This window comes from Sceloporus occidentalis, unplaced genomic scaffold, assembly GCF_023333645.1.
Source record: "Sceloporus occidentalis isolate IW3139 unplaced genomic scaffold, rSceOcc1.0.p SCAF_4, whole genome shotgun sequence".
In the NCBI taxonomy this organism is placed as follows: domain Eukaryota; kingdom Metazoa; phylum Chordata; class Lepidosauria; order Squamata; family Phrynosomatidae; genus Sceloporus; species Sceloporus occidentalis.
Window position 1 is genome coordinate 149,445,209 of NW_028316984.1, and position 25,084 is coordinate 149,470,292.

Here is a 25,084-nt window from a genome sequence, read left to right on the forward strand (position 1 = left end):
CTCTTGAATAACAAGATATGTGAGGATTACTCTGAGAAGTAATTTAAATTTAAATCTGTGGGCCAGAGCTCTATATCTTGTTAACTTTGAACATGAGAAGTCAGTGGGCTGAATATAGATTCTATGGAAAGTGACTTTAAGTGTCCTTGTTCTTTTGGGCAATTTACTCTTCATTGTGATAGAAAATGTGTTGAAGTGCAACTAATAAGTCCCTTTTGGCAGTAAGAAGATACATAGTTCAAAGGGCGAGATAACTTTTGACTTCATTTATGTATGAATAAGGGCATGTGAATAAATATTTAACAAACCTGCTGTTACAAAGACAAGTAGAAATTGATTTTAACAGAGACAAAGTAACTTTTATGGCCATCTCATTGCTATTCAGTATATAAGTGAAAACAAAATCTTGTCTATGTAGCTTTTCATTGCTGGAATAATAATTTAAAATGCCAGTCCCACATTGGGTTATCTATTACATCCAAGCTTTTAGTAAAATTTGGTTCTGAGTAGGTACTTTACTGCTCAGATGCAGTTGAAACAGGGTGCTGTAGATAAAAATCTTCAAAGTACCCTTAGAATCTAAAAAGTCCACAGCCTGCAGAACTGCATCCCATCTAACCACAATCCACAGTTGGAGGAAGACTTTGTTGCTTTAATAATAACTAGTAAGCAGGTGTGTCTGCTGCACATACTCAGTTTCCAATTACAGAGTATTCTCTTAACACCAAAGAAAATACATAAAATGTGGAAACCATCCTTTACTGTCACTGGTTTTAATAAGTGGATGACTGCTCTAGCAAGGGAAAGAGAGAAAGTTTCTATGCATAGTTCATCTAACTCTTCCATGATAGCAATGTATGGATGGGAAGGCCCAATGCATATGTGAGATACTAAAAATAAGGGGAATGAGAATCATTTCATATAAAAATAACAGAGTCCTGTGGCTCCTTAAAGACCAACAAGTTTTATATAACTTTACATATCCATGAGTGATTTGTTGTCCATGAAACCTTGGACCTTACCACACAAGTAATGAGTATGGGACGAGAACGGTCCTTCTTGAACCTTCTTCTCCATAGTCGAATGCTCAAAGCACTACACCACACTAGCTCTTGCCATGAAACTCACATAGTATAAATTGTTTGCGTGTTTTAGATATAATTTTTTTTGCTAACCACACCCCCCCCCCCCCAGAAATGTTTTATACGTACCTAGTTTTACAGAAAATCTTATTCAGGTTCTGAGTCAAAGGGGTCAACTGTATCATTCTGCCATAATAATTTCAAGTTAGAAATTTTATACAAATGAGTATTTACTGAAAGTCTTGCAGGTACTTGCTATAACAAAGGAAATCTGTGGCTACCCTAGCTCCAAGTAAAATTCTTTAGGAGTTCATGATGCATTTTGTATGAAGACTGATGATATCACTGCTAATATCAAAGACAAATTTCTGAGAGTACTCAGAAGATATTTGCAACTCTGGCTAGGCTTCTAAATATCATGGAGTGTGAGCTCAAGCAATAAACTGTGGCCAGCATCATGTTAGTGACTTACATGTGCATAAATGCAGCATATGCACATGTAAATATCTCTCTTTAGGGATTATGCTCTGTTCAAAAAGCTCCCATGCCCAGCAACTATCAAGATGAACCAGCTATTCCTTCTTACTTGAGGGAAGGGAAGGGAGTTGAAGGGAAGGAAAGAGGAGGGAGATGGTTGCAACCATGCAGATCTGTCTGCTCTGAACTCCTGAGGGAATAAAAAGGCATATTTGAGAGTGCTCCATTTCTCCCCCTAACTGAGCTGAAACCAGATGCTTCTCTATGGTCTGTATCTTCTCTCCCCCCACCCCCAACTTCCCCACTGGTAAGCAATAGCAGCAGGGGCTCTCCTGAATCTTGACAGCTACTGGGTAGTGGGAAGATGCAGAATTGTGTATGCAGAGCAAAGCCTACATGCATATATAAGAGAAGGTACAGATATGCTGTAGCATATCCTTTCCATCACAAACCACTGGGAAGTTTCTCTGAACACTCCTATAGTGATTTTAATAGGATTTACCCCAGAGTTAGTAAAGATCAGGTAGACTTCAATGCAAACATGCATACAAGTGTGATGTAAAGCTTCCTTCAACATTTAGATAATTTGAGTTATTTGAATTAAAATAGGTGATCAGATTTTTTATTAGTGTTCTTCTACATGTGCTGTGAAATTACTCATTCTAGTTGCACATTAAAACTTAATACAAACATAAGTGAATCTTGGGATTTTGATGAGTTTTTAAATTGAGGTTTTATCTTTAGTAGAGTACCTGGACTGACTGACTGTGGCTTGCTGGTACATAGGAAGGAATAGTATTTTGCTTACATTTCTGTATTTCATATCAGGACAAAATAATGTGATGTACATTTGATCTCGTAATGAACTTATTTCTTTTTAGTTCTTGAACTTTCAGAGGTGATAGTTATGTTTTTCTGGACAGTGTGCTCTAACTGCAGAGCAGAGCAGCTGAATGAACCAAATGACAAAAGTGTTTTAAGCGATCTGAACAGGCTGGGTTTTCTGAGGACAAGTTGAAGTCTAAGTATTATTAAGCTATGACAGAATTTATTAATGCCAGTAAAAAGCATTGCATAATGCTTTCTGCTCCTAAATGACTTCCCCATCCCAACTGAAACAGAAAATGGAATGACAAATAAAAGTAAAATGCTGTTTTTTTCTAAGTCCCCCAAGAAGTGAGTTGGGGGTGGTGGTCGACAAATGAAAAATTGAAATACAGTTCCAGAAGGGTAATGTGTGGTCCCTAGCTGCCATTTCAGGTTATGATTCCCATAACAGCCAAAACCTAAATATATTGTTATGTGTGAAGGCACTCATTCTCACTCTCACCTCTCACAAGTTCATTATGCCTTAAAGCAGTGATGGCGAACCTATGGCATGCATGCCAGAGGTGGCACTCAGAGCCCCCTCTGTGGGCACATGTGCCATCGTGCCAGCACACAGTTTGCCAGAGTTCGATACTAGAAAGCCAGAGGGACATGGCACTTTGCAATTAATAAGTGGGTTTTGGGTTGCAGTTTGGGCACTCGGCCTCAAAAAGGTTCACCATGACTGCCTTAAAATAAAAGGCTTGGAAAGAGTTGATTATTATTAGAGACGGGTGAATCATTTGAGACTTACCTCAGTTTGATGGAACTTTTTCAAGCTACCTTCCTTTACCAGAAAAAATAAAATAAGAAACACTTCTGAGAGTCATAGAAGGTTCTATGACCACATTCCCACCTTTAAGCAATTAAACCACACAAGTTCTTTAAACCAGTGCCATTTAAGCTACCCGATGAGGGGGACCACAGGGTTTTTTTCCCCCCTAGTGAGCCAATTTGTGCTGATGTACTACAACCATTTGTTTTTTCTTGCAAACTCCTTGCAGACTAGCAATCAGTAGCTCATGGACTGGACCCATTCCCTGCACCACCACTTTGAATAGCACTGTCCTAAATATTCCTACTCTCCCTCAAAGACTCATGCTTATATGTTGGGTACAGTCTTGGATTCAGTCTTAAAATGGCATTGTCCAGGAATGCTTTTTCACAGCTAGGGCTAATGAGCCTTGTGCGTCCTTTCCTAGAAACGTCTGATCTGGCCAAGATGATACTGACACATGCTTTAGTTATGTCTCAGTCAGACTATTGTAATTATGCGTGGTGGATTTTCAGGAATATTTAGAAATAGCCATTGGTTCATAATAAGGCAGCCAAACCATTAACCAGCAATTATGACAGGGAGCATATCACTCCTGTGTTACAACAGTGTTTCACTAACTGCTAATGCCTTTCAAGATACAGTTCAAAGTGTTGTTTATAATCTACAAGAATGTGCACAACCTGGCACCATGTTACCCAAAGTGCTGCTTTCTACCATAAAAGTCATCCTGGGTTTTAAGATCCTGAGGAAAGGACCTTTCTGCCCCAACAACATATCCCAGACAACTTAGGCAATGCTCAAGGATTCTGAGAGGCGAAAACCAAAACACCTGGAGGACATACATTTAAGAATTGCTGATCAAAAGCACTTATAGCAGGAGCCTGAAAGAGTGAGTTTGTGGTTACTGCTCCTAAGTCTGGAGTTCTTTGGTATGGGAGGCCCAGCTACCTCAGTCTGTGAATAGCTTGTCCTGGCAAGCAAAAACAGCTCTTTGGACCATACGCCGACATGAATATATTGAAAGTAGTTTTGGTGGGTTATTTTGTATTGTCCTTCTACTGACTTTTTGTGTGTGTTCTAGTTTGTATGTTATTGTTATGATTTTAACTGTATTGTTGAACACCATTTGATGGAAAAGCAAGAAACAAATTTTGTTCCTACTGCTATTGCTGCTACTGTTGAAAAAATGTCAAATCTTATTTTTTGTGTGACAATTGAGTTCATCATGTGACCATGTGAACTATACACTTACAGCAAAGCTCTTGGTATCAGACTTCTCTCTCCTGTGTTTACTTCTGCTGGTAATTTTATTTGGCTATGGTGTCATTGTCCTTTATAGGTGTAGCAGTAGTGTCTATGGGATGATGCTAAACATTCTCAAAATTATTCCTAGTACATAGTGAGAAAAAACTCTAATTGTTCTTGATAAGTTCCAGGGATTTATTCAAGACTGTTTAGGACAAAGAAGAATTTTCTTGGCAGGGAGCCATGGTTACCTTGCCAGTTAATCCATTTGGAAATTGTTAGCCTTCTGATCTTCTTCAGAGCTGGAACTGTATCCCACATTTCTTAATTAGCAATATGTGTCACTCCTTATTTTCCCAACTTTTGCTGTTTAAAAAAAATGGGGGCCCAAGAAGGATAAGTTAAAACATTCTGAGATTATCATGAGTTTCATTTCTTTACTTATATATAGTTGGATGTACTCCTAAAGAAAATTGGGAGGCCAGGGAGAGGCATATCCTGACAGCGTTAAAGCCAATATGAATGTATATTCAGTATAATATAGAATGAGAAATGGCTGTATTGGATACACTTATTTATTTATTATGTAAATATTTAATTATCACTTCACAGCTAACCAAGGCTCCTGAGATATAAAACATTATTTAAAACATTCAGTAGAAACAGATAAAACAGGTTAGAATGTTATTTTAAAGCAGAATCAAACAATTTCTTAGAAAATGGGTACACACAGATGCACACAAGAACATGAACTACTGTTAGAAATTCAGAAAACAATAAGCTGACTTTTTTCTTCTAGCTCACTATACTTATTGACAATACCTGGTATATCCTAGACCTACCTCAAGATGTTGGGGATTCAATTTGAGGCCTTCAGGATGCCACGTATGTGCTCTCCCAAATGAAGACTTGTATCTCTGGAGCACAGCTTTGGTGCAGTTTCTGGCCTCTTAAGATGCATGCATCGTTTAAACAGCATAACTCCAAAGTGACCCAAAGCAGCTTTATTTTGGCCAGTCTGTTTGGACCCAATGTTCAGAATGCCTAATTGCTCTAGTTTTAATCCCTGGAGAGCTCCAAGAAAGTGGACAATACATACAAATATTTTGTCTGCCTTCCTCCTACTAAAAGAAAGAAGATTGTATTTCTCAGTCGCAAGCCTGTGCACAAACAGATTGAAACCCATTAATGTCATGAGTTCTAAGCAACACAACTATGCACAGCAATGCAACAACTGGCTTAAATACAGTTATTAGTGTCAGTTAGGACCTTATCACACGGAGGGACTTACGTTGTCAAAACATTGCCAAACTCTTGCAGAAGCGTGAAGGTGGGATCATCCGTCGTGCTTCTAAAATGCAATTGAGGCTTCCCACTTTCCTTCCGTAGCCGAAGCGTGGAGAAGCCAGGAGAAGCCATTTGTCCCATTATTCAAAGAATGGCTTCTCTGTGCATGCTTCGGTGACAGAAGGAAAGTGGGAAGCCTCAATTACATTTTAGAAGTGTGATGGATGACCCCACCTTCGCGCTTCTGCAACAGTTCGGCAAGGTTTTGGCAACATAAGTCCCTCCATGTGATAAGGGTCTTAGAGTAGACCTATGGAGCAACTTGAATGCACATAGATTTTGATTAAGAATGTTCTCATTGATTCAATGGTCTCCTTTATTTGGGACTGTCAGTTGGCTGTGCCCCATTATTTCCTGTTGGCTTAGGGGTAATTTTTGTTATTTGTATATAAACCAAAGCTGGGGGACCATGGATGACCTGTTCTTGAAGTTATAATTACAGTCCTTCTAGTAGTCTCAAATACACTGAAGGATCTCTGCATATATTTTGGGACTGTGGCTTTCGAATTAAACCACATTCATTACAATTAAATATACAACCAACTAAGTAACTACTGCACCTGATTCTGGGATTCTTTCTCAAGGAAGTTCCCTCTTTGTTGTCTTTCCATCAGTTGACAAAGCCCTTTTTATTGAAATGGACCTTTGACAAATGACCTCAAATGTTGCAGAAGTTGTTAACAGAATTGTATTTTCCATTGTTGGTATATGTTTATTTTTATTTTAAAAGGTGTTTTGTATTTTATTTGGGCTTTTTTAAACTTGTGTTTATTTTTCATTTTAATTAATCTGTTTAATAGTAACCTGTCACACTCATGGGAGAAAGGTGGGATATAAATAGGATTCAGTATTTATTTATTTATTCTATTTTGGGAGAAAAGCAAGATATGAATCCCTTAAATAAATAAATACTGCATGAGCATTGAGTAGCATGCCTTAAACTAACGTTACAAGTTGGTCACTACAGAGTGTTCAATTTTTGATGTAATGAAAATGTAATACTTTTCAGTGGAAACTGTTCAAATAGTAATTAATATGCAGCATTTAATGTATTTAGGGTCAGTATGCAGGTAATACATTTAGGAAGTTGGTGATAGTGATGGCATTCAGTACACATCTTTTCCAGGCCTGAAAATACACTACATACTAACAGTGTAAACTGACCTGAATTAGAACATGTTTATAGCAAAGATGGTTGCTTTGCATATGCATCAGCTCTCAAAGGATACAGGGCAAGTATGCATAGGGAGTGTTGCAATGTTCTATCCTTGATGATACAAAGACATGAATTTTAACTGCTGTGCTTTTAATTGTTGTTGTTGTTATTATTATTATTATTATTATTATTAATATTCTGCCTTCCTCAAGGCGGCTAACAAAATTTAAAATAGTTTATGATGATCCAATAATAATGTGCAGGATGTGGGTTCAGATCAAGCTTACTCATGGACTTATTCATGCATTTGAAAACTCTCTAGGGCCTTTATCTCTGCCAGAAAAGAGATCCTGATAGCTGGGAATAAAAGAGCAACCCCTTGCAGATTGGTCAGTGAGATGAATAATATAAGAGACTGTCATCATTATCCATCTTAAAATGGGCCATGAGAAATAACATCTATAATGCTGAGTCTTTACATTGTAATTAGCCATAACTGGCTTTTCTGAGACTTTATTAGTTTGTCACAGAGGAGTAAAAGCTATTTCGATGTAAACATCCATTTGAGACCAAGGGTTAGGAAACAATACCTATAAAGATTTGGGTGTCAGCTTGGTTTGGGAATGTAAGGTCTGTATTTCACTGTGATGATTCACTGTCCTATTCCAAAGAAGTGTGTGGAGAAACAAGTGTTCAAGAAAGTCATAATAACATATGTTTTAATTCAAGCTAGTTAAAACAGATTCTCTGAGGGAGAGATGAGTTCTTTCCCAGGTTTTTATCTTTCAAAAGAAGAACAGCTGAGAAAGCGTTTGGAATGGAGGAAAAGCCGTTCCTGTTTGAGAAGAAATGGCATGTGTTGCTGTGGTATCATAAAGAATCCAGGGAGCCACAAGGGTAACCTTATATTAGGAGGTAAGCAGCTCTTGGTGAGTATAATTGAAAGAGCTAGCTAGCTAACCTTTTAATATAATAAAGGGTCGGATTTCTAGTGCATCAAGTAATGGGAAGGAGGGGGTTTCCATAGAAGCAGGACAGGTTGTGGAGAATGGTAATAATGTGATGCACTCCCTGATCCCAATTACTTTTATTCCTGTAAACTGGAAAAGCTCAAGCAAGGAGCGCCTCTCACCAGCTCTGAAGGTGTTCTGTGTCTATAATACCCAACTATCAAACAAATCTAACAAAAGGAAGTTTCAGAGATGCAGTGCCTCTCACTAAAAGAAGTAGTGAAAGCATTGTATCTTTGTTAGTTCCTTTTGCTAAATTTGTTTTATGGCTTGGTATTATGGCCATGAAATACCCTCAAAGTAGAAGAAAGGCATTGTCTCCTTGAGCTTTTCCAATTTGCAGAACAAAATAATTGGAGTGCATTACTTTACAGCCATTCCCCAAAACATTTTTCCTGGTGCATGTACAAGTTAGCATGTGTGAAGTAGGATGTGCATTCAATGTTTTACATTTTGAGGGCTCTTCTTGCTTCCTCCTCCTCTTTAAAATCTTTAGTGTCATGGCTTGAAGCTGAATAGGTTTCATACAATGAAAGGGAATTATGTTTACTCCATCACCACCAAAACATTTTCACATTTTGCTTGTGCTCTAACAGGGTTTGTGGATTCATACCTGGCCTGTTTCCTAGAACATGTGCTGATTTTTCCAATGATATCTCTCCATTCTCAAACACTGTATAACTTATCTAAGTAACTTGTCTAATGTTACTCCAGGGGTCCTATTGTAAAGTCATTTGTCAAAGTACTTGCATGGAAATAATATGTCATTCATTCAAGTTATATCCTGCCTTTCTCCAAATATAAATTCAAAATGGCTTAAATAATAATAATAATAATAATAATAATAGTAATAATAATTTATTTCTAGCCCACCCAATCATGAAGAATCTGGGCGGGTTACAACAGTAAAATACATCAAGTTATAACAGAGTTAAAAAATAAAAAATAAAACCCTAGGCCTACCCCCCCCCCCAATTCCCAGTACTAAAACAGAATTAAACAGTAATAGTATAAAAACATTAAAAATAGACAGAAAGATAGGCGGGGAAGAATAGACAGATGAGGGGACAAATATCTCTATATCTGGGGAGGGTAATTAAGTTGGAAAGGCCTGCCAGAAGAGATAACTGAAATGTTTCCAATTATTAAACACCAGGAGAAAAATTTTCAAGTCAATGTTAGATATTGAGATGCAACCCATGAAATAAATGAAAAATGTTGGAAAAAACAAACAAAAAAAAGTATAAAGCATCTCCTGCCTAGAGAAGATTTGGATAAGATATTTCTGTGAGCAGTAGGGTTTAATATAGGATGTCCCCTGTGCAAATCAGATGTAGACTTGAATCCACTCTGTCCCCCTAGAGGCCCTAAGATTGGGTTCACTAGCTCATATACCAAATTGGGGGGGGGGGGGGGAGCTGTCAGATACCTCTCTGGGAATCCCACCACCAGTACAAGCAATCAGTTCTTTGGAAGTAGCAGACTGTCTAGCCCCTCATTCTCTCCACCCTACTCCCCAGTGCCATAGAATGCTATATATAGTATGTGTTTGTGGGTATCTAGGTACTGGTATAGGGTTAGGAGTGTAGTTTTGAACCAAATAAATGTGATGAAAATATTTCTTGACTGTTGGCTCAGTGTTGTGTACACCTCCCTAGGCATACATCCCATTGAACATAGCGGGAGTAACATCTGAGTAAGCATACACCACATTGTGCAGTAATAATTTAGGATGGTACTGTCACCTGTGTTTCTTGGCATTGTATTTGGCACACAGGTATCTTAGAGCCTTATTGCACGACAAAAGAAAGCTGATCGGCAACGAGAGAGAAGCAGATTTCTCCTTCCTTCTCCATTGAAGCACTTCTGTTCTCTTCCCGAAGGAGAAGGTCATAAATACATGTCTTTTGCCATACCTTTAAAAGGTATGCTTTTAAAACTGTCTTCCCCTGTATGGAGAACAGAAGTGCTATGATAGCATGTGGAGGGCCAAAGAGAAAGTTGCTTCTCTCTCACTGCCTCCGGCTTTCTTTTTTCATGTGATAAGGCTCTAAATCTCTGGCTTCCTTATCTCATTTAAATAAAGAAAATGTATTCAAATAGAAGCAACATTTAAAATGTGACAAAAGAAGTTGCATGATTTAGTATTTAACCTAAATTTCTCAGATTCTAAGGTCACTGGTTAATGAAAGCCTCATTAGAAAACAACTGCATATGTTATATGAAAATATAATTTGTATAATGTTTTTAAATTGTGAAGAATAACTAGAAAAACCTCAATAGAGGTAATATTCTCAAATATTCAGTTGTACAGTAGAAAGGATACTACCACTCTGTGAGAAGGTGTAAGAAGCTGAATTAAAATATAAAAGAAATGAAGAAATGTTGTTTAGCTATACCAGTTCTACTCAAAATAGTTGCCCCTGCACTTTTGTTACTCCATGAGACATTAGTTCCTGGTAGCTAGCAAGTTTCAAAGAAAGAAACAAACTGTTGTAGTCAATGCCCCAAGTAATTTCCTGGTCCTTGTCACATTGGGAAGGAGGGATATTGTTGGTCCCTATATAAGATAGCTTGAAACCTACTTACAATCATGTTTTTTTTTTTAATTTTCCTGAATGCATTTAGAGGCTTTGCTTGAGAAGATGCTTCATTTGCAGATAACTGGTTATTTTCAGTTGGGTAAATAGTGTATTGAGTTGGGAAGTATATTTGTACATCTATAATACAATATACTTTTGTTTTACCAGCTCTTTAATAATAACTTTGGTTCCACTAAGGAGTGTCCGAGGTTACATCTATAGCTTAGTACCAGTAAAACTGGTTTTTCTTTTATTGTTTTGTTTTAAATAGGGTCAACGTTGTTAAAAGTATTTTGATTCAAAGCCTTCAATTTCATTATTGTCAATAATGGAGATAAACATATGCCAATTTTCCATTTAAGCCATTCTTCTCCAAATAATTATTGACATACACTAGTGACCACATCATGATTTCAACAACATTTTCACATGGTAGGTGTTCCATCCAAATAGCTCAACCCTAATCTCTCCCATCTACATTCATAAGGAGATCTTTAAGCCAGCTCCAGCAATAATCTAGGTGGCTCACTTGTGCAAATATTTAGCACCAGTGAAACCCCCTCCCCATTTTATATCTCTGGGTAGCCCCCAAATGTAGATTTAAAAACTACTGGCAGGAAAGAATAAGACTTTCTCTGTATCAGAGCACTGCATGGTTTTTACAAGTAAACCAAAATAATAACTTGCAGCAGTGCTTCACACAGTGCATAGTTTTAACTATTAGACAGAGGGTTCTATGTGGTACCAATCAAAATTCAGTTCTATGATACTGTTCTGCCCTGAATGCACCTGATTTTGTCTCATTTTGGAAGCTACTCAGGTAGCTAGGAAAAGGCTAGGAAAGCATCTTGCATGAAATCCTGCAGTCAGAATTGACAGTAATGGATTCAATGATGACTCAGGGAAAAGCAGCTTTCTGTGTTTCTGCATTACATAGCTATTTTCTTCTTTAGCTATTTTCTTCGTGAACAGGTTGTCTTTTGCTTGTAACCCTCCTCCTTTCTTCAAAAAGCAATGTCTAAAGGATTTGTAAAACCCTATAAATGTGACTATTTCACCATAAAATGTATTTATTAATTAAAATATTTGCTTTCTATCTTATATCATGTGGTATCAGTCTAATCAATGTAAAATTTAAAATAATGAAAAATAAACAATTTAGAATCTATTATACAAACACCAAATAAAACAGCTGAAAACCATGTATTTGTTCAGTTTTGGATGAAATCATTAGACCCTCCCAAGGCTTGAATTAAAAAAAAAACCCACAGATTTTACCTTAGCACTGGAATGAAAGCAACATTGGCATCAAAGAGGAGGGCCTTCTCTAATTGGAGAGCCACTGTGGAGAAGGTCCATTCCTAGGTCCTCGCACTGTATATTGTTTCCACTGGTGGGACACAGATAAGAGCACCTCCAGAAAATCTCATAGAGAGAGGCTTCAGATATTGAAGTCCTATGAACTAGTGAACACTTTATATGTTTTTACCCATAAACAGTGAGCATAGGCTTCATCTGGAAGCTGTATATGCACAGGAAAAATTGCATTGAGGTCTTTTAGAAGCATAGATCTCTAATATGTCAAAAGACAGTCTGTCAGTCTGGTTAAACAGAACACAGCCATTACAAAACCCACTGAGCAATGATTATACACATATACATATTTTAAGGAAAAAAGAGAGAAATCAAGTTGACTAGCCCTTTGTTTTTTTCAGACCTCTGGGTAACCTCAGGTACTTAGATGTTTTTTAATCAGTTGGCACTGTGACACTCACATACTTTTCAACATAGCAATCTCTTCTGAGATACTTCCCCCTTGCCCTGGAGAAGATAGCATGGACCCAGATATCTGGCAACTGCACTAGGAAAGTAGAGCCAGAGTTAGATCCTTGAGAAACCTCTTCCAGGCCTGGAAGGAATAGAGAGGAATAGCCAGGGAGATAGGATGAAAACAGAATGAAGAGAGTCAGATTGGGTGAACTGGAAGATGGGTAGCACTGGAATCAGAGGTCCAAAACACTGTAGATTTGTGCGACATTAAGCCTTCTCTTTCAGAGAGCTCTAGTGCCACAATAAACTACAATTCCCAGGATTCTTTAGCACTGAGCCAGGGCAGTTAAAGTGGTCTAAAACTGGAGTGTGTTTTGGACCAAAGACACCTTATCAAGAGAAGTCAGAAAAACAAGCCCATACATACAGCCAGGAAAAAGTTCCTGGATATCTTCCTAAAAGTAATTTTAATGGAGTAACAAAATCTGCCTTTTATTTCTTTAAATAGTCCTTAATTTTCCTTTCCCCCTATTTTATCCTGCTAAAAATAACTGGAAAACATTTTGCTGTTTTGTTGAAGCATGCCCAGACCAAAAGCAATGGAAAATCTTTAACCAGTGAATGAAAGTCAGGAAAATCAGTGCAGCAAAATATTTAAAGCTAAAATGAATATCTGAACTACATCCAATTTGTACCACTCCTGCTGTGATGAATTACATTTTAGTTGACCTTGACTAGTGTTTTTGATTAACCATGTCTACAGTGAAATAAAGAGGTAAATATTCTGAATTGTTGCCTGCCTGTTGGGTAGCAGCACTGAGTCAGGCCCTGGACTGTCACAACTATTCTTGACAAAGAATATAAAGTGAAGTAAGTGAAGTAATCTTAGGTAGAAAGTGGGACTTATTTCTGAGTAGACATGCAATAAGATTACACTGTTAAGTCCACTTGATTTCACTATAATAATTAACTTGCTTAAGTCCCTCTCCCTATTCAAATCAATGGTACCAAATAGTGCTTAAATTTACTTGGTTTATGCCCATTATTTACCCCTAGATGCAGTCCTCAGGCCACAAGCAGTCTTCCCAATGCTCTCTGTATTATTATTATTATTATTATTATTATTATTATTATTGATAAAAGGAAATAAAATAGGTTTTCTTGCTCCTTTAGGTATCTGAGACAATAGGGTTTTTTAAAACAACAACAACCCAAAAAAAACATAAAATAGTTTGTTTTTTAAAGGCCAAATATCTAAAAACTAAAACTGGAAGTGGATATCCAGGCACAATTGGATTTTATTTTTATTATATGAGTTTGTTTACTTGGAGGTCTTTAAACAGAGTTTGGATGAGTATCTCTCTCAGGAGTACTTTGATAGTGTGACTGCATGGTAGGGGTTGATTTAGATGGTTCTTGTGGTCCCTTACAACCCTATGATTGTATGATTTCAAACTGGATGTGACCTCTGGCACATACTGAATGCTAAATTGTGGCATCTAAGCCCACCAGAGTTGCCAGCCCTTGCTTTACACTAAACCATTCAGTGTGTTGCCTTCTCTCTGCTACCTTTCAGCACCACCTTAAAGACAGCTGTGGGAAACAGCTCTTCTTCAAGCCTTCTAAAATAGTTTTGGGGTGCACATAAAACTGCATGGAAAGAGAGAATATTCTCCAGTGTGAAGTCAAAGGCTTTCATGGCCGGGATCTATAGTTTTTTGTGGGTTTTTTGGGCTATGTGGCCAAGTTCTACAAGCGTTTGTTTCTGACATTTTGCCAGCATCTGTGGCTGGCATTCTCTGAAGGTGCCAGCCATAGATGCTGGTGAAACGTCAGAAACAAACGCTTCTAGAACATGGCCACCTAGCCCAAAAAACCCACAAAAAACTAGTGAATAGTCTCCTTCCTAATTCTGCTGACAGAAGGAAGTTATTTATTTATTTATTTATTTATTGCAAACATTTATATCTCACTTTTCTCCCAGAATGGGATTCAAGGTGGGTTTTTACCAATGGAATGGATTTTGACCTAATTTTTTAAAGCCTTTGTGTAGCATATAATCAGTTTGTAAATTGTTTTACCCTGTTTTATTTTGAATTAAGAAGTGTTCAAAAGAAACACAAAGAAAAGAGATATTAATAAGATATGGAGCATAATTGGTTTTAAAATAATGAAGGCTAGCTTCACATGGTCTCGACCTCAGACATATGACAAAAGAATGCAGAAGCGGTATTAACAATTAAATTTTTAAAGCTTTTTATTAATCAATACTGTTCAATAGAAACCAGTGTGTGTGTGTGTGCATGTTTTTATGTGTATATATAAAGTATGCCTAAATTCATTTTGTCTGTCAAATGCAACTGTCATTTTCCTGTATATCTGATAATGAATTCATTTCAAGCCAAGTGGAATAAGGATAGAGATGGTGTACCTTTAACAGTTTTATAGAAGAGGTAATGTCAGTGGTTGTTGCTTGCCATGCACTTGCCAACCCTGCTTTAACTAGATGTACAGTTCGTTAGGTTACTTCTAGGGAAATGGTGGGGCATCTTTGTAAGTGATGAGATGTTTTCCTTCCTCGGTCAATAAAATGTGCTACATCTGTCCTCTAGGATATTTTATCCAAAAAGGTGTGAAGAGGTCTTGGAGATTCAATAATATTTATTCAACAAAAACTAAAGACTAAATTACTTGTTACACAGACCTGGGATTAATATGCTTTAAAATAGAAATGAATTAATTTCTCCAAACAGAACTATTTGATGACAAGAGTTGGGCTTATTCTATTAATTGGCCCTCCTTCTCATAGGAATGGTTCAATGAATCAAATTCACAGAAGCCCTTTTCTACGCTCCGCCTGTCATGATACACTCCATTTCTATTCCTCACATTGAGGCTTGAATTGATCAATTTCATTAATTGCAATTATATTGTCTGTATGTCACTGTTGCACATTTCAAACTCTAGAGGGCACTAGATCTTGTTTACAGATACTTTTAGGAAGTAAGATCTAGCTTGATTATTTTTTCTCATTTGTTCGTTAACTGCTCTGTATTTGATCCCACTTCTGTTCACAAAGAAAAAAACATTAGACATCCTTGTGTGGGCTATTTCATTGTAAATTTCCTGTTTCATTCCATGGCATCTGAAGTTTAAAAGGACCAGGATCTCTTTGCTTTGCTTTCTAGTTAAGATGTGTGCCTTTACAGTGTGAGAAGCAGAATTATGCACCAGGTTGTACTTCTGCTCTGTGTTCTCTTGCACTCTGCTTTCCCATTTGGTTTGCATGAGAACATAAGAGGAGCTATACCAGTTCAGACCAATGTCCTGAGGCTAGCCAGAGTCCTATAGGGAAATGCACAGACAGGATATTCAGGCAGTGACCTTCAGCCAGACTCCTGCTCATATGGTGAATGAATAATGCAATGCAAGTGGTTACAGCTGAATGTCAAAATCAAATCTGAGATTAATTTAGCCTGTGTGGTGTTGATACTCACATGATCTGCTCAGCCTGTGGCAATGCAATTAAAAATAATCACAGACAATGAAAAGCTATAGATGCCACAGGCTCAAAGGCTATATGAATAGGTCTTTTCTTGTAAGAACATCTCAGCAGTTTACAGTGTGTGTGTGTGTGGTTTTTTTTTTAATAACTTGACTTTTGAACATAAAAGAAAATAGATGTAATGGAAAATGTGGAGCCTTTTAGATTAACCAATTTTAATGCCTAAATATGTTACTAAATGGCATCTTAATTATTCAGAAAATATTTGGGTTTTAGTAGTATTCCTTATAGCATCCTCTACATTTTGTTACATTTCCTGTTGTTGGTTTCTCCCAACCCAACTCCCCAAAGGCCTACAATCTGATTATTTTCAGGTGTTTACACAGTTTAGAATTGACACCTGCCACTACTATAGTGCTTTATCCAAGCAGACAGTGAATGGTCATAGGGACCATTCCTGCTGCATATTGCATATTGTATCCGGGGTTCGATTCCCAGTTTGGCCATGAAACCTATTAACCTTGGGTGAGCCACATGTTTTCAGCCTCTGGGGAAGTCAATGGAAAACCTCTCCTGAAGAAATCTTGCCAAGAAAACCCCATGACTGGTTCACCTTAGTATCGCCATAAGTGAGAAATGACTTGAAGGCACACAACAAAGGAGCCCTGGGGGTGCAGTGTTTAAATACCAGTACTGCAGCCATTCACAACCACAAAGTTGTGAGTTTGATCCCAGGGACTCCAAGGTCCACTCAGCTTTGCCTCCTTCCATTGGTCGCTAAAATGGGTACCCAGCTTGTTGGAGGCAATTAGCGTACACATTATAAACCACTTAAGGAGTGCTTAAGTGCAATGATGTGTAGTATAGAAAAGTACTTGCTATTGCTATAACAGCAATCCTGAAAACATAATAGCTCTACACGAATCATTTCTGCTGGTCCCATCAGGATTACATTGTTATTGTTGCAGCTGAACAAGGTACTGCAACTTTTGTGTCAATCTCTGATCCTCTGCTTACTAATGGTTATTGGCAATCTGGAAAAATATGTTAATCTTTTGCTGGGCACATTTATGTGCTCAAAATCCTTATGTCACATCAGTTCTTAGCTGTGGTAGACAAAAATATTAAGGCAAGAGCAAATTTTACACCAGAGTTATATATCTAAGTTATAAAAGTACCCAAATTTTACAGGCCTCTTAACTCCAACAATCAATGATTGCTTCTTCCCTAAGAATTTTGCTTACCATACCTAAAACCATGTACAGCAGTGTCTTAAAACTGAAGGGATCTTGGATGTAGATTCCAGAAACTCAACATAGGATTAAATCTATAAATATTTAGACTAGATGTACTAATATTAATGGGGCTTTGGTTACTCACTAATTAAAAAATAAAGCAGGGTTGGGTTTTTTGTTTGCTTACAAATTTTAGCTTCTTTGTGTGCACTTCACACAAAGAACATTACCCACATTAAGATGTCACATTAAGCTTTCCCTTTCCTGGTTAGCTTTTCTGCTCATGTAAATGAAGGAAGATAATGGAAGCAAATAGGTTGTATGTATTGGTATACTGTTTGTTCCCTTCCTGTTTTATTAAGCCATGATTCTTGGCCTAAGTGACATGTGAATACCACTAGTGACTTGTCTAGTGCTACCTTCTGAGTTTCAAATCTGACTAAGGATTTGAAACTCTATCTAGCACCAGCTCTAATATCCCTGACAGTCTATTTTGAGATGGCTTTCTTGTTTTATTGCCAACAAGGACTGGAATTACTTGTTTCATTCACTGGCTCACTTACACACAAACTAAGACATAATGAAACGTCTTTGGCACATTGTTTCATAGGCTAATGCAGAGAAGTTGTAAGTTGACTGTTTGAGGGACCAGATGGGATGCACTGGAGACAGGAAAGAGCCCCTGGGTCACAATATTGTATCTCTTTATATATGCTGCAACATATCATTATTTAAATTGATCAAATCTAATGTTCTTTAAAGAACCAAAAAGTCAAACGGAATAGGATGTATAGAATATATAAGCTATTTTTTAAATAGATGAAATTTAACAAAATATGTTGCTGTTTGCATCATTTTGCATAAAGTTTGCATGTTTCTACTGCAACTATTTGTCTGTGGTTCACTGGGAATACTATCAGTCAAAAGCAAAGAGTGTTCAACTAAAATTCCACTCAGGAATGTTGTTGTTTTGTATTGGGTCAAATTAATAAAGACCTTTAAGCAGTAGGTTTGAACAGAAGGGCCTGGTGTTTACCATGAAGGGAGTGAGGAGAGAAAAACATTAAGGCTCAGCTCAGAGGTCCTTCTCTATGTATGGGACTTTCTCGGGTTCCAGTGGCACACCCTCTCTTCCTCAGGTATACAGCTATGCAGCTATATACAACTCTGTTCCTCCCTCACTGTTGTGTAGTTTCTGTACCATGTTCTTTTCCGATAACATCTCTATGGCCATTTTGCTGGTCTACATTGCTGCAGTTATGCAGTAGCCCATCATTGCTAGGACAATGGATTCAAACTACAGGAAAAGAGATTCCACCTAAATCTCAGGAGAAAACTCCTGACAGTTAGAGCTGTTTGACAATGGAATATGCTGGAGTGAGGTGGAGTCTCCTTTGGAGGTTTTTAAACAAAGGCTAGATGGCCATCTGTTGGAGGTTCCTGCTTGGCAGGGGGTTGGATCTGATGGCCCTTGAGATCTCTTCCAATTCTCTGATTCTGTGATCACCGTCCTAACCAAAGACTGCCATAAACTTCCATGTAGACCTCCATTTTGCTCTTGTTTTCTTCCTTTTCAAAGCCATTTGTGGCATCATATTTGTTGTAATGCTCTTGAGAAAAGCCTCTCTGGCAATAAATGCTACAAATGCATATATTGCATCTAAGGCAAGGGTGGGCAAAGCATGGCCACAGGTGACATGTATTCCCCCCAGAGGTCCCAGTGTGGCCTCTTGTGGGCTCCCATCACTTCCAGCATGTTTTTGGGAGGCGAAACCTAATTAACTTAATAAGCTCCCAGTGTCTTTGAGGGCCCATGGGGGCAATTTTACCAGATATGCCTTCTAACCTGTCATAGTGACTTCTGGTAACCTCCTGACAGAAAAAAAAGGGCCCCTCTCGGGCCTAAAACAGTCCAGGAAAGCCCTTATATTCATCAAAAGAGGGCAAAAGGGGGACTTTCCCCATATTTCTAAAATATTAGAATAGGGTGGTATGGGTACAGCTCACCCCAAGTATAAATATAGGAGTGAAGGCAGACCAAACTCTGTTCCATGCATTAAGAGACAAGCTCATCTCAAGTTTAACAGTGTTCCCAAGTACATCCCTATGCTTTCTTCAGTCTAAGACGTGAATGGGGAAAGTAACAGTCTGTGCTTGGGTGTATACTATGGGAGAAACTTGCCATGATCCTGGATGGTGTGGCTATCCCGAGGGACCATATGGATTTCTGTCTGCAAAACAGAAAGGGTCATTTGGTGCCCTGGGACCTCACTGCACTACACAGGCCCTCTTTTCACTCTCTGCCTTTGCTTTCTGTATTGACAAGTATTTTGCTAGTTCTATGGTTCTTGTTCATGGAATGTAAACCAGCTGCTGCTAAGAAAACTCTGTGATCAGGGCATGCTTATGACTCTGCTGTTGGGCTGGAGAAGTAAAATCTTTACTTAGGAGCTATTAACTTGGCATCATTTCATCTGAAACTGAGTTCAGTTTATGTCTACATGTGATCCAACAGGAGCTGATGAAATCCTTTGCAATCATGAGAATGCAAAACATAGTACAGTTGCTGTTGTCATACTATAAAGCCCTGAGTGGTATATTGAAATATTGCATACTATAAAGCCCCAAGTGGTATACTGAAATATTGCATCTCTCATAGTTGGAGATAATTTTCTTTTTCTTTCTTGTTAAAATCATATAGGTATTCCAGAAGAAGCTGCTCTGAGGAATGACTTCTCTGAACAAGTAGCTAATATACATGTTGCAAATAGAGAAAGTGATGACTGGGTTTTAGGTTGCAGGTTGGGACACTCTCATCCACCTACCTATTTCAGTGAAAAAGAAAGAGTCGACAGAGATTTGTTGCATCTAGATTTAAATGTGAGTAGTTCTATAAATAATATTTTCAACTGTTGTTTATTTATATTACAATTTTGTGAAACACTATCATTCTCTGGACAGATCGAGTCCAATACATATGCATGAAGTCTTATTTTTTAAAAAATTTAAACACTGCTTTTGTTCTGCTTTTACCTGAGATTTCCAGTAATCTCTCATTTAAGGGACTGCTCAGTTAGGCGTTTGATCAACTGCAGTAGTCCTACAGCCCTAAATGTCACCAGACTATTCACTGGGTTCCAAAAAGTGAATTCTTTAATATTTTGATCCCGGCTAGTCCACTGTACAATGATGCTGAACCAAATTATCAGCAATGCCTGAATTTTCAGATAGCCATTTTACTCTATTTCAGCATAAAAACAGAGGAAGGAAAAATTGTGTGTCATGTCAGCTTTGATACTAACCTATTTCTTCCAGCATGAGTCTACAGTCCGTTTCCCCCCCCCCCTTATACCTGAATTTGAGCTGTAGTTTATGAAACCTGATGCAGAAATAAACTAGTCAGTTTTAAAGGTGTTACAAATCTTCCCCACTTTTTATTTAGCAACATTTTTCTCTCTTAGTCTCATTTCTTATTATTAATAGATTATCACTTTTAAGATAGAAATAACTTTAAACTACCCCTCAAAACCATATTCTGACAGGTGCAATTTTTAATATCTATTGGAACACCTAAATGTAATAAAAGACCACAATAATAAGCAATATACCCTGACAATATACAATTTGTAATTTAAGCTGTTTAGAAATTTATTATTTCATCTCTAAATAATAAATTATACCTAACTAAAAGCATTTGTCTTTTTATTTATTTGAGTTCATATGTTCATGAAGCGTAGAACATAAGTATGTATATACTCACACAAAAAGATATGCAGTAAAATTCCTCTTCTACAATATTTATTCTGTCCCAGGATTCAAGAATGGAATGTGAAGAACAAAGAGCTAAGGAACAATGGGTTTAATCCAGTTGTGTTAGTCTGCTACTGTGAAATTGGATTTTGGTTAATGTATTGAATCACTATTTAGTCACATTTAGAAGAAGCCTACTGAAATTAATTGGATTTAAATTAGTCATGATTTCAATTAGTCTGCTATAAGTATGACTAAATTTGGATCCAATTTAATGTTGATTTCTTGCAGTTGTTTTGTTGCAGTTTAGATGTATGGTGGCTCTAAAATAGAGCAACATAGAAATATGTCCTATACCAGCATTTATTATTTGTCCAGCTAGTCTAGCACTGTCTCCTCTGACTGAAAGTATCATCTTAAGGTTTGAAGTTGAGGTCTGTGACATCACTTGGTGCCTAACAATTTTTAATGGATTGAATATGGAATGTTAAATAGCCGTAGACAATTCTGACAAATTAATCAGAGAGGCCCAGTCAAACAGGCAAACTCTTTAAGGAGTGTGTATATGTCTGTTCATGTTTCACTGGTCTAATCAAAGCAGCCCAGGTCCCTGTCTCCTGATGGCCCCAATTCTTTCCCTTTCTGCCCACCCATCCAATTGCTTGTAGTGCTTTTTGGCTCTTTTGCGGGTAGTTAAATGAACTGGGAGTGGAAAAGATCCCATCTTCTATGTTTTATAAAATGGGTGGGTAACTGTCAGAGGTCAGGGGGCTGCATTAGCCCCCACTGAAAACTTTGGACAGCTACATCCTCTCTCACACAAAAACAACTTTGCCCCCAGTATTCACTAAGAAGGACATTTCTGCTATGTTTTTAGTCCCCCTGACCATTTTAGGCCCAGGAGATGTTAGAGGATTCAGCAGGGTATTGCTGTTGCCTTCTTGTTCCCTAGTCATTGACTAAATACACTAATGGGTTCACATAGTCTACCAAACCATTCTGGTGCCTTTAGATCCAGTGGTATAATTGTAAATTTTCACATGCAGGCCCTACATGTCAGGAGAGTGCAAAAATGGAAGTGACTATAGAGGTTTCATTATTCTCTTCCATGATATTCTGTTAACAGCATCAGAGCACTGCCTGTTATATCAAAGCATTGCACTATAATAAAGACTATAATTATCTGTATTTTAGATATTATGACATCTGTCAAGGTGAACTGACCATGATTTAGATCAGTAAGGTAACCACAAAGTGGCAAGCATAGCCATTGCATTTCAACAGTGTAAGGAATTCTTTTGTACAATCACAGTACAATGAAGGTAGAAGATCTATATTCAAGGACAATACACATTTCAAAAGATAACTTACTAATGGTTTTATCATTCTGGGCCACCTCATCCATTAGGGTTTCTTCAAGATTGTTTTCTACCATGCATTGAAGAAGTGACTGTCTAATGGTTCAGTTCATAAAATGGTAAAAGCTACTTGTGAGCCACTTTGCACCCTAAAAAAGATATGGTTCCATGATGATACTTCTCCTCTGCCACAAATCAAGTGCCAAGAAAGCTTGGTTTGCTATTGCTTTTACCTTTGTTACTCATCTCCCCACTCTTGCCACCATTCCCTGTGTTGCCACTGTTGCTGCTTCTCACCCTCTACATAACTTGCCAGCTGTTCATACCTGGCTCTAGAGGTCCAGATTTAGAACCAACCATCCCTACCTAAGGATGAAAGAACCTGGCAGTTCACTGAAGTATGCCACTCTTGTTGGTCTGAGGCAACCACTACACTGCACGTAATCAAAAAATAGCCCCAACTGGGCTGATGGAAAGGCATTTATTTGCATGATCCAACACCTTTGTTCCAGAGTGTAGTTCTGTAAGCCAGAAAACATTTGAACAAGTCTTTAGCCTGTTACAGACTGCCAAAATAAAGCTGCTTCGGGTCTCTTTGGAGGTATGCTATTTAAATGATGCATGGGTCCTAAGAGTCCGGAGGTCGCGCCAAAGCCACACTCCATTCCTAAGCACTGGAGTGCAACTTTGGTGCAGCTTCCAGATTCTTAGGATGCATGTATTATTTAAACAGCATGCATCCAAAGAGACCCGAAGCAGCTTTATTTTGGCAGTCTGTAACAGGCCTTACTTCAAGTGCAAATCCACTGAACCACAGCAGTACAGATTTGAAACAGAAGACAACAACAAAAAAGGGTAAATGGGAGACCTCTTCCATAAAATCCAAGAACTCAAAAGAAAATTCAAACCAAAGGCCAGAATTCTCTATGACAAGGAATGTACTACAAAAATGCCGGGGCCAGAACACAGAAGAGTTATGTAAAAGAGATTAAAAAGTGAATGATACATGGAGTAAAGAACCATATGAAGTTGAACCCCAATTCTAAAAAGCAAAGTGGAAGCTGCAATAAGAGAAATCTGTGAAAACAAATCACCAGGAATAGATGATATTCCAATCCAACTGCTACAATCCACACACACAGAAACCACTCTAGTTCTAATTAATATATGTCAACAAATATGGAAAACAAAACTTTGGTCAACAGACTGGAAACAATCAATAAAAATCCCAATCCACAAAAAAGGGGGCACAAAAAACTTCACCAATTATAGGACCATAGTATTAATATCCCACGCAAGCAAAATTGTGCTCAAAAGTCTGCAACACAGAATCCAACCATACATGGAGAGAGAGATCCCAGAAGTCCAAGTGGGGTTTAGAAAAAGAAAAGGCACTAAGGAGCACATTACAAACAAAACAAGCTTCATTTATATACCACTTCATACCACCTAAGCAGTGTCTAAGCAGTTTACAACTGTAAGCTAATTTTCCCCCAACAATCTGGGTACTCATTTTAGTGACCTCGGAAGGATGCAAGCCTGAGTCAAGCTTGAGCCCTTTTGCTGGTCTTGAACTCGCAACCTTATGGTTTTGAGTGAGTGGCTGCAGTACAGTCATTTAACCACTGCGCCACCAGGGCTCCTGGTAAAAAGCGCCCACATATGTCTCGGGCGCACTGTACAGCTTACCATATCCAAAATAATATCCTGAGTAGTGTGCAGAAAGAAATGAAAATATTAAATAGTAACATTAAACCATCATTTTCAGATCATCCCTAATGTAAATGTTTGTTTTGAAGGAGAATAAGCAGACCCAGATGTCATATGTATATGTATATGACCTAATTCATACAATGATGAATTTGATTTAATAATGTGTTGCTGTTGCTGTTGCTGTGTGCCTTCAAGTTATTTCCAACTTATGGCATCCCCATCATAGGGTTTTATTGGCAAATTTCTTCATAGGGGGTTTGCCTTGGCCACCCTCTGAAAGTGAGAGAGTGTGACTTGTGCAGTGAGTTTCATGGTTCACATATAGCTTGAATTGAAGGGACAGTGTATCTCTTCTTACCAGATATGGAGAACAAAAGATGATTAGTGTGTTTCACTATATCCTGCTTCTGAGCAACCTAGGCTGCTGCCGCACTGAAGAAATAATGCAATTTGACATCGCTTTAACTATCATGGCTCCATCCTATTGAATCCCGGGATTTGTTGTTTTTTGTAGCAGCTGACCTCTCTAAGAGTAATGTCTATTTTTCTTGAACTTGTTCAAATGTATTTTCATTTGTCTTAATTCCTGGAAAGACAAAATAAGAGGAAGTGAAAAGAAATTCAACAGTAAGAACCTACTTTCCCCTAGAAGATAAGGCAATGGAGATGCCTGTTTTTCTCCTCTTCTGCTCTCTGAAGAGTTAATGGATAAATTCTGGGTTGTGGCTATTTACCTTCCCTCCCATATAGTTTCTAATCTGTGGGTGTGGTGAAATGGGCCGATAAGTACCTGTTTATGGTCCACAGAAATAGCTGTGCAGAGTTTAAGACACAGTAATATGAAACCAGTCTTGTTGCTTTGTGTTCACCGGCTGAAATCTGCATTTCTGACGAAATCTGCAGCAAAGAGGAAGAGTGGATTTTTTTATTCAGCTTGAAGGGCACTGTGTTCTGTTAGCTGGGGCTTTTCAACAGTTGGAATTTGCCAGAAGTTGAAAGACGGCATGTTTTTGCTGAAGATTCTGAAACATTTCTATCAGGATTTTCCAGCTTTCTAATACTTATTCTCTATGAAGCTTTTGCTAAAAAGAGCATTTCACCACAGTGGGAAAGCTTACAAGAAACTTTCAGGAGTGTTCTGCTGACAAATATTTTTGATTCCTGGGACGGCATCAGGAAGTAACAAACTGCAAGTACCAGCTGTTCAGT

The 25,084-nt window shown here is 37.9% G+C and overlaps 1 protein-coding gene across 3 annotated transcripts in view; it reads left to right on the plus strand.

Annotated features, from left to right (window-relative positions):
- Positions 1-25,084, plus strand: part of FMN1 (formin 1) — a 220,154-nt gene that overhangs the window by 35,912 nt on the left and 159,158 nt on the right. For 2 of the 3 annotated variants that reach the window (XM_089521999.1, XM_089522000.1), the window contains exon 3: positions 19,756-19,934. The exons of the other annotated variant lie outside the window; for it this stretch is intronic. In XM_089521999.1, coding sequence (XP_089378125.1) covers positions 19,756-19,934 — 179 coding nt within the window. The remainder of the gene's footprint in view (positions 1-19,755; positions 19,935-25,084) is intronic. 3 annotated transcript variants of the gene reach the window in all.